Source organism: Natrix helvetica, assembly GCF_964273705.1.
Source record: "Natrix helvetica genome assembly, chromosome: 2".
Classification (NCBI taxonomy): domain Eukaryota; kingdom Metazoa; phylum Chordata; class Lepidosauria; order Squamata; family Natricidae; genus Natrix; species Natrix helvetica.
The window spans coordinates 112,608,905-112,620,359 of NC_138552.1; the positions used below are offsets into that span (position 1 = coordinate 112,608,905).

The 11,455-nt window shown below is 37.6% G+C and overlaps 1 protein-coding gene across 1 annotated transcript in view; it reads left to right on the forward strand.

Annotated features, from left to right (window-relative positions):
- Positions 1–11,455, forward strand: part of ADGRL3 (adhesion G protein-coupled receptor L3) — a 586,346-nt gene that overhangs the window by 252,540 nt on the left and 322,351 nt on the right. The window contains exon 5 of the mRNA XM_081943236.1: positions 2,682–2,895. Within this exon, the coding sequence (XP_081799362.1) occupies positions 2,682–2,895 (214 nt within the window). The remainder of the gene's footprint in view (positions 1–2,681; positions 2,896–11,455) is intronic.

The following is an 11,455-nucleotide window of genomic DNA, read 5'->3' on the forward strand; positions in this document are numbered from 1 at the left end:
GTATTCTCATAACAGATAGATGTTATCGAGGTCATTAAGACACCCAAGAACAGCAGAGCTGAATGTCAAGGAGACTTTGGTTGCTGGCCAAATATTAAACATCTCTCACATTCCCTGGGCTGAGGAAGGATTTCTTTGGACACACAATAATACATTACCATCAACACTCCTACTGAATAGATAGGCCAACCCACTTTATCCGAACAGGTTTGTCCTTGTGGTTGAGAAGATATCAAAACAATTGTCCATGTACTGCTGTACTACAATTTCTAAGAGCACCGTGCTGGCTTCAGAATATACTGTATGATGCCTGTAGAGCATAATGATTGATGGTACCCGTTAATCTGAGCACTTGCATTTAGAATGATTTTGAAGGAGGGCTGTGTGTTAGCGCTCCCTAAGTTTTGGCAGCCTAGGTCATTACTCTTAGTCTAAAAGCAATGCTGACAGGCACGTATGGAATTCCCTATATGTAACAGTATTGTAGAAAAACAAACTTTGGTTAAATAAAACTCCTGGTTTCATGTTCCAGTTCTAGCATTATCAGTAATGGGACTAAATTCTGTATTACTGTATATACATGCTATCAAAGATTGTATCTCCAATTACTATGATTTTATATGTTTGTATGTGGATCATTGATCATCATCATAATCAGGCAAGGGCCACTGAGGTGGAAATGTCAAAACTGATGAAGAGTTCTATTTTCATGAGGTTTATAAGCCGAATATCAATTCTCTGCAACAAATTGACTGTTTCAAGCATCACTGATCCTAAAAATGGATACTTTCCTTACAAGTCTCCCCCTTCTGCAAGTATTTTTATGTTTCTTATAAAACCCTGCTCCGGAGAGAACATTCTTAGGTTATCTCTGGTTTTATTAGAAATCTAACCTTTAGGGGATTTATCTTATTTCATTTTTGTTATTCTCCCATTCATATTAATAAGAAAAAATTAAAACTCAGCATGGATACAGAAAAAGTACATCAATGTTATGTTAACTTACTACTGCAATGCCCTCTACATGGGGCTTCCCTTGGGACGCATCCGGAGACTGCAGCTAGTTCAGAACGCAGCCGCGCAGGTTATCATGGGGAGTACACGTTACTCCCACGTAACACCTCTCCTGCGCGAGCTGCACTGGCTACCTGTGGCCTTTCGGGTGCGTTTCAAGGTACTGATCACCATCTTTAAAGCGCTCCATGGCATAGGACCTAATTATCTGCAGGATCGCATCCTTCCACACACGTCCCTGCGACCTATCCGCTCACACAGGGAGGGACTCCTCCTGGTGCCGTCCGCTAGGCAATGCCAGCGGGCGACACCTAGGAGTAGGTCCTTCTCTGTGATGGGCCCAACCCTCTGGAATGACCTCCCCCCGACATTCGAACTACCACCGACCTCCGTTCCTTCTGTCAGAAATTAAAGACTCACCTATTTCAATCAGCTGGCCTGGCACTCTCTTAGCTTACCTCCCGGGGATATATCTTAATTGGGTTTGGGTTTTAATTGGGGTGTTTTTAGGGTGTTTTTTTTTTAGTATATTTATTTCTTGTACAGTCCTATCTCCTCCATTCAAATGTATTTAATTGTTTTATATTACTATTGTATTTCTATCTGCATTTGACTGTACACCGCCCCGAGTCCCTTTCTGGGAGAGGGGGCGGTTTAGAAATCCAAGAAATAAATAAAATAAATAAATAAATAAACTTTATATTATGGGTAGACCTTATAATATGAGCTGTTCAGAAATGCAGAGGGAGTTTAATTGCCCTCATGACCTCAGAGCCTTTTGTAAGCATCTGACCAGCTATTTGGGAAACAGAATGCTGGACTGGTGACCATTTGGCTGGATCCATCAGGCTTCTACGTAAATGAACTGAACATTAACTAACATGTATTGCATTGTACATTTTGGATGCAAAAAAGCCACTTTTCCAAAAATTGTAACTGTCAGAAAAATTGGAATCTGGTGATGAAGATAGCAACAAAGGCAAAACATATATTTTTTAAAAAAATTGTCTTCTCTATGAGCTACTTTTTGAAAATCAAAGCTATTTACATTTGGTGGGCTTCTTGCTAGCATACTTCCGGAAGTCAAAATTTGGGAATAGAATTGGTTTCTTCAATCTTATGCTCGCAATACCGACAGGAATGGGCTGACCACAAAGATTAATATGCAAAATAGTTTCCTCCCACTGTAATGATAAACAATAATTTTATCAAAAGAGGATGAATGATGGGGTCTGAGGAGAATATTTTTATTAATATTTTGAAAAATAAAGGGTTGTGGGCTCATTTCTGATAAAGAAAACCCAACTTTAGAGTTAGGGCTGTGCAGTGCTTCGGATACAGTTCTGAAAAGGTGGTTTGAGTGCATGAGATTACTAGAATACTGTCATTTGCTCTGTTTGCACTCCTATGTACTCTGAAGCACTGCACAATCAAGTTGCACAAGCAACTTGCGTCTAAATTCTTGCCTGTTGCATAAATAGGTTTCTCCAGTTACTCATGGGTGGGTGGAAAACACTCTTCATGTGTTCAAAGAGATGTCTGAAAGGCTGCATAGAATGACCCATACTGCTTTGCAAATCATTTGATTTGACATTTCTGCAGACTGTGGGGAATATTTTTGTTTTAGATGCTTTGGTTTCTACTAAGCATCTCTCTTCTTTCCACAGCTTTTAGTCGTGCTCCTGTTCCTATGGCAGTGGTCCGGAGGGAACTCTCTTGTGAAAGCTACCCAATAGAGCTCCGTTGCCCAGGAACAGATGTTATCATGATTGAAAGTGCCAACTATGGCAGGACAGATGATAAAATCTGTGACTCAGATCCTGCTCAGATGGAGAATATCCGCTGTTATCTGCCAGATGCTTATAAGATTATGACTCAAAGGTAAGGGTTGAACATTCTTGCCGGATGGGTTTTGCTTTAATCTTGCTTGCTATTTATGAAAGTCTGTTATTGTTTGAGGCTGTTAAGGTATTTGCAATCTGTTTTCATGCTTCACAGCTATGGTAATGTAAAAATGAACAAAACAGTGAGTTACAAATCACAGAACTTTATCCAGGAAATGATTTAAACCTAAACTCAGTATTTATTGTACACAAACTCCCAAGTTGTAATGTCCCTAATTTATATATGTTTCATCTGTAGTCCCTTTATAGTTTCTAATTTCCTTTTATCTGGTGCCTTTTTTTTCTTTTTCCTATTGACTTGCCACCATAAAGCAGATATTTTTTCTTGTCCTAAATTTCCCAGGGATTAGAAACTGGTCATGGAAGTATGTATTACATTAACTTCCAATGTGACTAGAAAACGTTTAGAAGTGGATTTTCTTTGACATTTCCTTACAGCTCCATGCTTTGTTTCCCCCCCCCTTTTTTTTTTTTTGTTTGAACTTAGTCCCACTTTTAATTTAGACCTTTGTAGGTGTCACATATGCTTCACATATGTTCTCTCCATTGTCCTTGCCCAGCCATGTAAGGTGAGTTGTAGATGAAGGACCTGAAACTGAGTGACAGAGCACTAACCTTGTTCATGGCAGAAGCTAGAATTAAACCAGGATTCCTTATTTAATAGTCCATTAATTTGGACAGCACACCACATAATCATAAGATGTACTTCAAAATTTAATCATTCCTTTTCTGAGATTCTCATCCTCTATTCTGCCCTCTTGTTCCTTCCTTGGTCTTGTTCCTTCTTGAAAACAAACAAGCAAGCCAGTCATTTTTGAGAGTAATAGTCACATTTACTACCGGCTGAAAATCAGTGTGTAAACCTCTTCTTGGTAGCTAACATTGCCGACTTAATCTTGCTTCCCTTTAGATGTATTTGTGCAGTGTTATAATCTCTGTTTGAACAAATATATTTATGTAAGCTTTGAGTTGGCCCTTTCTTTATATAAGTATGTCATGATTCTGACAGAATATCTGTCTTATAAAGAAGCAGCATCATTCAACAAAATGTTCCTAAATTTCACATATGACCCCAATGTTCCCAGAGATTATCCACAATTTATTTCTAAAATACTTAATGTCTATTTTTGTTGAAAAGCTTTCTAAATATCTGAACATATTTTTTATCATTTCATTTTAAATCCTCATTAACATTAGCTGTAGTAAGCATTTATATCCAGAAAATATAAAACCAAATGCCTTTTTAGCTTGAAAGCTAGCCTTACATGCTTTCATCTTAAAATAATAATTGATATTTGAACCTGTAATGGAATTGATGACATACATTAAATATTGTCTGACTTTGTAGTCTGTGTGTGTGTGTGTGTGTATCATTTCTATTATATAAAAAGTCTAGTGATGGTTTAACTATGATATTATTTGTTTGCTGCATATTTACATTTTTAGAGCCATGCAAGATTTTCAACTTTATATACATTAGATATGGTTTTCACTTTAATGAAAATATAAAGTTCATGACAAAATAAATTCCAGTAAAGCAAATATTGGCTGTTTATGTGCAAGAAATACAAGCAACAATATAAACAAATACTATATGCCCAGTATTCTTGTCATTCAAAAGACTGTCATTCCTATATTTTTAGCGTCTTCTGCTTGAAAGAGTACTAGTCTGTAATTTTGTGGTAAGGGCCCTGATAAAGCTGAGTCAGGACTTTGAAATTGTCCATTAAGTGTTGCTAGCAGGTTAGATAGGCAGGCATACAGGTCACTTGTAATCATAGGGCTGGAAGCAACTGTGGAAGTCTTATAGTTCAGTCCCCTGACCAAGACAGGAGTCCTTATACCATCTTGGACAAATGGGTGCCCAATTTTTATTGAAAACCTCCAGTGATGGAGCACCCATCACTGGTCTATATTCCAATTCCACTGATTAATTGTTCTCACTGTCAAGAAGTATTATGTGGCTTTACAATAATGTAGAACTAACTTATCTAGTCATGTTTCCTGTCTGGTTTACCCAGCAGGGCCAATAATCGGTGAGAGCTGCTATTAGGGTCTATCTTGTGGCAGTAATCTTGCGGCAGTCGATCAGAAAGGTCAGCAGTTCGGTGGTTTGAATCCCTAACATTGCATAACGGAGTGAGCTCCCGTTACTTGCCCCAGCTTCTGCCAACCTAGCAGTTTGAAAGTACATAAAAATGCAAGTAGAAAAATAGGGACACCTTCATGGGAAGGTAACAGCATTCTGTGTGTGTTTGGCATTTAATCATGCTGGCCACATGACCCCGGAGATGTCTTCAGACATCTGCAGTGCTGGCTGTTTGGCTTAGAAATGGAGATGAGCACTGTCCCCTAGAGTCGGGAATGACTAGCACATATGGGTGAGGGGAACCTTTACCTTATCAGTAAAGTGGTGAAGCAACAGTACTTCTCCACCATTATTGTATTCATGAATTGCTGTTTAGCAGATTTCTGGGCTGGTGGAGCCTGGATATTCCAAGGCTGTGCAGAGGAATCTTCAGAGGATCTGTGGATAAAAAAGCTCAAATTTGTTCCTACTCCTGCAGAAATGCCTGGGTCTCAATCTTGCTCTGCTATCTGGCAAACGTTTGAACTTCTTAGACCTGAGGAAGCAGACAAGATTCTTATGACTGTCAACTCAGTCATTTGCTCATTAGACCCATGCTTCTCCTGGTCGGCTCAGGCTACTGGGTGGGTGTCATGTGGTGTCTCATAGAGAGCCTTTTAAACTCAAAAGCAGGAAAAATGAAATTTTTGCACATTCTTGTTTTTTTTCCCCAGAGGATTGGTTTTCCAGAGGTTTAAGAGTAGGTGTGTTTATAAGATAATGAGATACACACAAGGTTGTACTATATTTGGAAAAGTTCCTTGTGAAAAGGATACAAAGTAGGGAAATTATGTACAAAAATGTATCTCAGAACAATATGTACATTTTTGCTCAATCACAAATTCAAGATAAAGTCTGTTAAAGCAAATTAGAGTGAGAAAAAGAAGAAACCACCCCCTCCCTCATTCCTCTACAGAATCTGTAGCAAAAAGGTGTCATGGGGGAGGAGGGCAGTGAACAACTGCCATTATTATTCTGCTATTGTGGTTGCAACAATCCTCCCCAAACAGCTTACCGGCAGGGGTAGTTTATACAAACAATTATAGATCAGAATACAATAAATACTACTTAAAAACAAATGAATGTTATGGCATCTTCCCGCACAGCAGTTGGTACCCATGGCCCTATGAGAGGAAGGATCCTGCTGAGCTGCCTTCTGTAGTCTTTGTTGTCTGCATTTCTCTCTCACTCTGATTTTCTAACACGATAGCACAGTGTTAAAAAAATCAAGGGAAATGCTATTTAATCCATACTGGGCATTGGAGGTTGGTGGTGATCCTCTTACAACTCTCCTAGTGGGAGATCCTTTTAAAGAGCAAAATCACCAATCCATTAGTCTCTTCCTTACAAATTGGATATAGGCCAAATTCAAATAGACAAATGTAAAAAAGAGAAACGGGGGGGGGGGGGAACTATTAAATTATTGTTCTGGCTCAGTTAGAAAGAAGAGGTGTGATTCATCTGACTGAAGGGGCAACATTCCAGATCAAGTCTATTGACTGACTTTACAAAAGTTTAAATCTCCTGAGGAGATTAACTTTATTCTTGGGAAAATAATATAGTCAAATCTTTATGTTTTTGCTTTGATAAAACATGATTGAAGAGAGCCAATATCCCTACCTTCAAAGAGGGAGAAAAGGATGAAAGGAACTGTAGACCAGATTAGACAATCTGTGACCCACTGGGTCATTGTTTCAGAGCTGTTCCCTTACCTCAGGGGTGTCCAAACTTGGGAACTTTAAGACTTGTGGACTTCAACTCCCAGAATTCCCCAGCCAGGCTGGCTGGGGAATTCTGGGAGTTGAAGTCCACAAGTCTTAAAGTTCCCAAGTTTGGACACCCCTGCCTTACCTAAACTGAGAAACTGATTGTCCAAGAGCAAAAAAGCAGTGGGAGCAGGAGCAACTTTTGATTTCTTGCTGCCTTGACTGCCTGTCGACAACCAAAGTTGGGATTGGTCTACAATTTCTGGAGTCCTTTGGAGCCTCTGCAGGGTTAGGACAAGACCTATCTATTTGATTGCCAGTGGCTGAAGAAGAGGGATCAATGAGTCTAACCTGGAGGACTAGGGTGGGCCAGTCTACTAAACTTCTGGTGTAAGAATTAGGATAACATCTGAATTATTTGTGTAAAAAATGAACCTGACAGATTCCATTTTGAATCAATACATATCTATTCTGATGCTTTCTAGGCTGGAAAAATACCGTTTGGAAGGCATTGTATGCTTTGCTGACATTAGGGCAAACTTAAGGTCACTGTGACCCAGTTAGGAATAGCCCAGATGGGAACTTGGAAGTTCCCTCTGATATGGATATGTTTTCAGGAAGTAAGTACTTACCTTGTTATTGTTTAAACTGTGAGAAGAGAGGAAACGAAGAATTTTTGGGGAAAGTTTAAAATGTCATATGTTCCTGACACGCAGGTAACAGGAATTTCCCAAAATGTACACGGGAAATTTATTTTTGGGCTATCACTTAATTAATGCCAACTATTGTCAATATTGCCAAGTATTGTTATCGATCACGCCAAATACATTTATGTAATTGTATTATGATGCCCATGAGACTTCAACTTGTGTATTTAAGGCTCACCTGTGTACTGTTCAAGAGTACACCTGAGAATCCTGTCATGCGCATGATAGTTATCAATAATACTTCTTCTTATTGATCAATAAAGCTTTTTGTTGCCTATAATCTCCTCGTTTGGTTTTTCTTAAGTATATAGAAAATATCAGGGATATTTTTCTCACATCTGGGTAGTGATGTGACAATGTGGCAGCAATGAATGAACTGCAAATTTGCCAAATTTCAGTTCCTCAGATTTTGGATGCTAATCCTTTTGAGATATCTTTGTTCAAACTCTGTTTCCCTGTGATGTACTGTTTTGCCCAGTTAAAGGTTACAGAGACAATAATTTCAGTAGTATGTAGTAGTATACAGATCCGTGATGGCAAACCTCTGTGGGCATGTGAGCCGTCACCCCAGCTCAGCTCCACAGTGCATGTGCACGTGCCTCCCACTGGCCAGCTGGTTTTCGGGTCTCTGCCACACATGTGTGGAGGGCATGGCACATATGGGAGGGAGTCGTGGTGCACACGGGGTTCACACGTGCATGTGGGGAAGTCTGCACACGCATTGCATTATGCATGTGCTTTCAGCACACGAGGACCAAACGGTTAACCATCACTGATATAGATGGTCTGATGCTGATATCTTGGAAGATTCTAAAGTAAACCATAAATTTAGGTTTTTTGCACTGAGAAGGGAATTGTGTTCATTAACCAAATGGTTCCTTCTGACTAATTTTATTCTATGAATCTGTGTTGATGAATACTTTGCTTCCAAATGTGCCTGATAACTTATGTGATTTATTGTTATCCATTTATTTATTACATTTTTATCTCTTCCTTTCTCTAAATTGGTTAGGGCAGCATTTAGATCCCCCACCTTCGTAAGAATTGGTAAGAATACTGAAAAATAATATCTAAATATTTTCAGTTGATGTTTTAGAATCATTTAAAAACCATAATCAAAACATCCTTTCAGTCAATCAAAACATTAACATGTCTAAATGCCAGAAGGGGAAAAAAATCATTACAAGGATATTAACCATGTTTAAAAGTCCCAAGTCTGCAGGTTGTAATTCTTTTTTCAAGTTCTGGAGAGAAAGCCTTTAGCACGCTCCTCAAAAATCAAATGTTGTCCTTTTCACAAAAATTTAGTGCATCCCTTCTACACAATCATCCTGCCCATCAATTGTAGTTGTCATCTGAAATCCTGTTCAGTAGTATATTATGAAGGAGTTCTTTTTCAATGTCAGTATTAAAGCTTGGGGCTATGGTCAATTATTTTTTAGGTGGATAGTGGATAACACTTCTTTATCCCCTTACTTTTAAATTGGTTTAATCATTGTCAATCATTATTCATGTTGTTTACTTTTTATCCATTTATTTGCCCTTTTGAGTCAGTGTTAACTTCTGGTGATTGTCCGGACTAGTATCCAAAACATTTTCTTTACCATGTTTTTGGAACAGGTTTGTCCTTACTTTCTTCCTATATGTGAGAGAGGGTGACTGGCCCAAGGTCACCCAGCTAGCTATGACTTGACAAAGATATTTATTGCACAGAGAGAGAGGGTGGGAGAGAGAGGGGGGGACACACATTTAAGAACCAAAACATAGATTTATTTATTAATCACATTTATATAGACCTTCACAGATTTGGGAAGCATATAAATAATAACAATAAACAAAAGCAACAGTACAAAAATATAAAATCCAGAGGGGAGGAGCCAATGTCACAATGATACATGCGTCTTGATGCTCCGAGACCGCAGCCTATACTTTTGCCGCTGGGTGGTCCAATCGGACCTAAACCGTCCCACAGAGATGGTGAACAGAAAGAATACATCTTGCTGATCTCAGGGACATCGCAAAGTCCCTGATCAATCCAAGAGAAGTTCTTCAAGCCGGAGACAAAAAATCCATCCATTAGGCTGATGAAGTCGGGGCAGCTCCAAAATGGAAGTATACGGAAAGAGAAAGTGCTTCCAGCTGGTGAGGAATTTTTACCATATGAAAAGAGACTGCCTATAAAAAACTTAAAATTAATTTAAATTGGAGAACCGAATAAATAAGCGGCGGAATTAAGTTTGGAATGGTTTTGGACAGTGGGTTATCTTACTTTTTAAATGCTATGTTCATGGATGGAATTTATGCAAGCCTTTTAAAACGAATGGATTAAGTTTTCTTCTTCTATTTTTTTCTTTTATTATTCTTTGTAACCTATGGACCAAAATTCTCCTCTTTCATTACTGTGGGTGTTCTTCTGACTCATTCAAGAATCAGAGTTTTTTTTAACTTGAAATACAAAAAAGAAACAAAAAGAAACAAAGAAAATTGCAACAATAACACTGCTAATTGGACGCTGGAGGTTTGTGTATTGGAAATGAAACATTCTTACTTTTCTCACTGATTATCCTGGCCTGGCACTCCAAGGCCTCACTGCTTGTTTATAGAGTGTGATAAGAAGAAAAGCATACAGATGTGAAAATAAAACTTTATTGTGAATCTATGCTTAATTTTGTTAAAACCTTCCAAGCTAGAGCAGCAGTGTTTGTTAGCTGGAGATAATGGCACAATTTCAACAGCAGAAAGAAACTTTAAGTCTGTAAAAGATATGCTCAGCAATTCAGAAATTATCAAACACATTTGAGAGGATACAGAAGAAGCTGGAAGACTTAGAGCATCTAACAGTAAAATATGATGAAGAAGTTGGAGATGTTTATCAAGTGGTAAAAGTGGTGGTTAGAAGCCTAAAAATCGAAGAGGAAAATGACTATAAAGAAATTAAATTTGCTGATATTTATGGTGATTGGTTTGTCTCTGAAAATGGAAAGAGTGGAATACTGAAAGAGGAATTAAATGGAGGGGAAATCTACCTCAGATGGTAAGACACAGAAGAAGAAAAAACAAAATAATTTATGGATTTAAAGAGAGAAATTTTATTAGCAACATCATTGATAACACTACCAACAATCAAAGATAAGCTGATTAAGGAAACAGAAGAAGGGCATCGAAATTACATGAGAGATTTTATAAGCAAGGAGTTGCTAAGAGGAGTTCATACAAATTTGATTAAGGAGATGATTAGAGGACTGACATCACAAATGACAGAAGATATGAGACTGTTTTGCTACTGGAAAGATACAGGTTGATAGATGGAAGAGTATAATTTAAAACTAGTTAAACTTAGTGAAATTTAGTGACAATAGATATAGTTAAATAAATAATTAATAATGATAATAATGTATACAATGTGTAGTGTTATGATAGGTAATAATTGGATATGAATATTGAATGATACCCATGAAAGGAAGATTAGAAATTCTTTTGGATTATATATAAAGTTAGATACAGTTAAGTCTTGATTATTAGGGGGGAAATGTTATGATATAGGATATAGTCAAATAAAGGAGGGATAATGATAACAACGTATATATATGTATGGGTACAACATAAGGAAACTGGATGTAAATTGTAAACAGTGATTTGGAAAGGAGAATTAGAAAATTTTGTTATTAAATATTATGGATGTTTAGCTAGAATAGGACATAAGGATTCAGTGTTATTGGAGGATTTTAGAAATAGTAAATGAAATGCTAGTATGTGGTTTTGTATTAATTCTTGGTATATTTTATGATGAAGGATGTTTAAACAATTATAGTCAAATGAAAATGGAGGTATGATGATGGTAACATGTATAAATATCTGAGTTAAAATACTTGAGTTAATATGAATTATGCTTGATGACTGTGGAAGAGATGCACGAAAGCCTTTTGTAACCAACTGATACACTTTCTACGGTATGTAAAGAAGGAAGATTTTATGTGTTGTGTTTGTTTTGAAAAT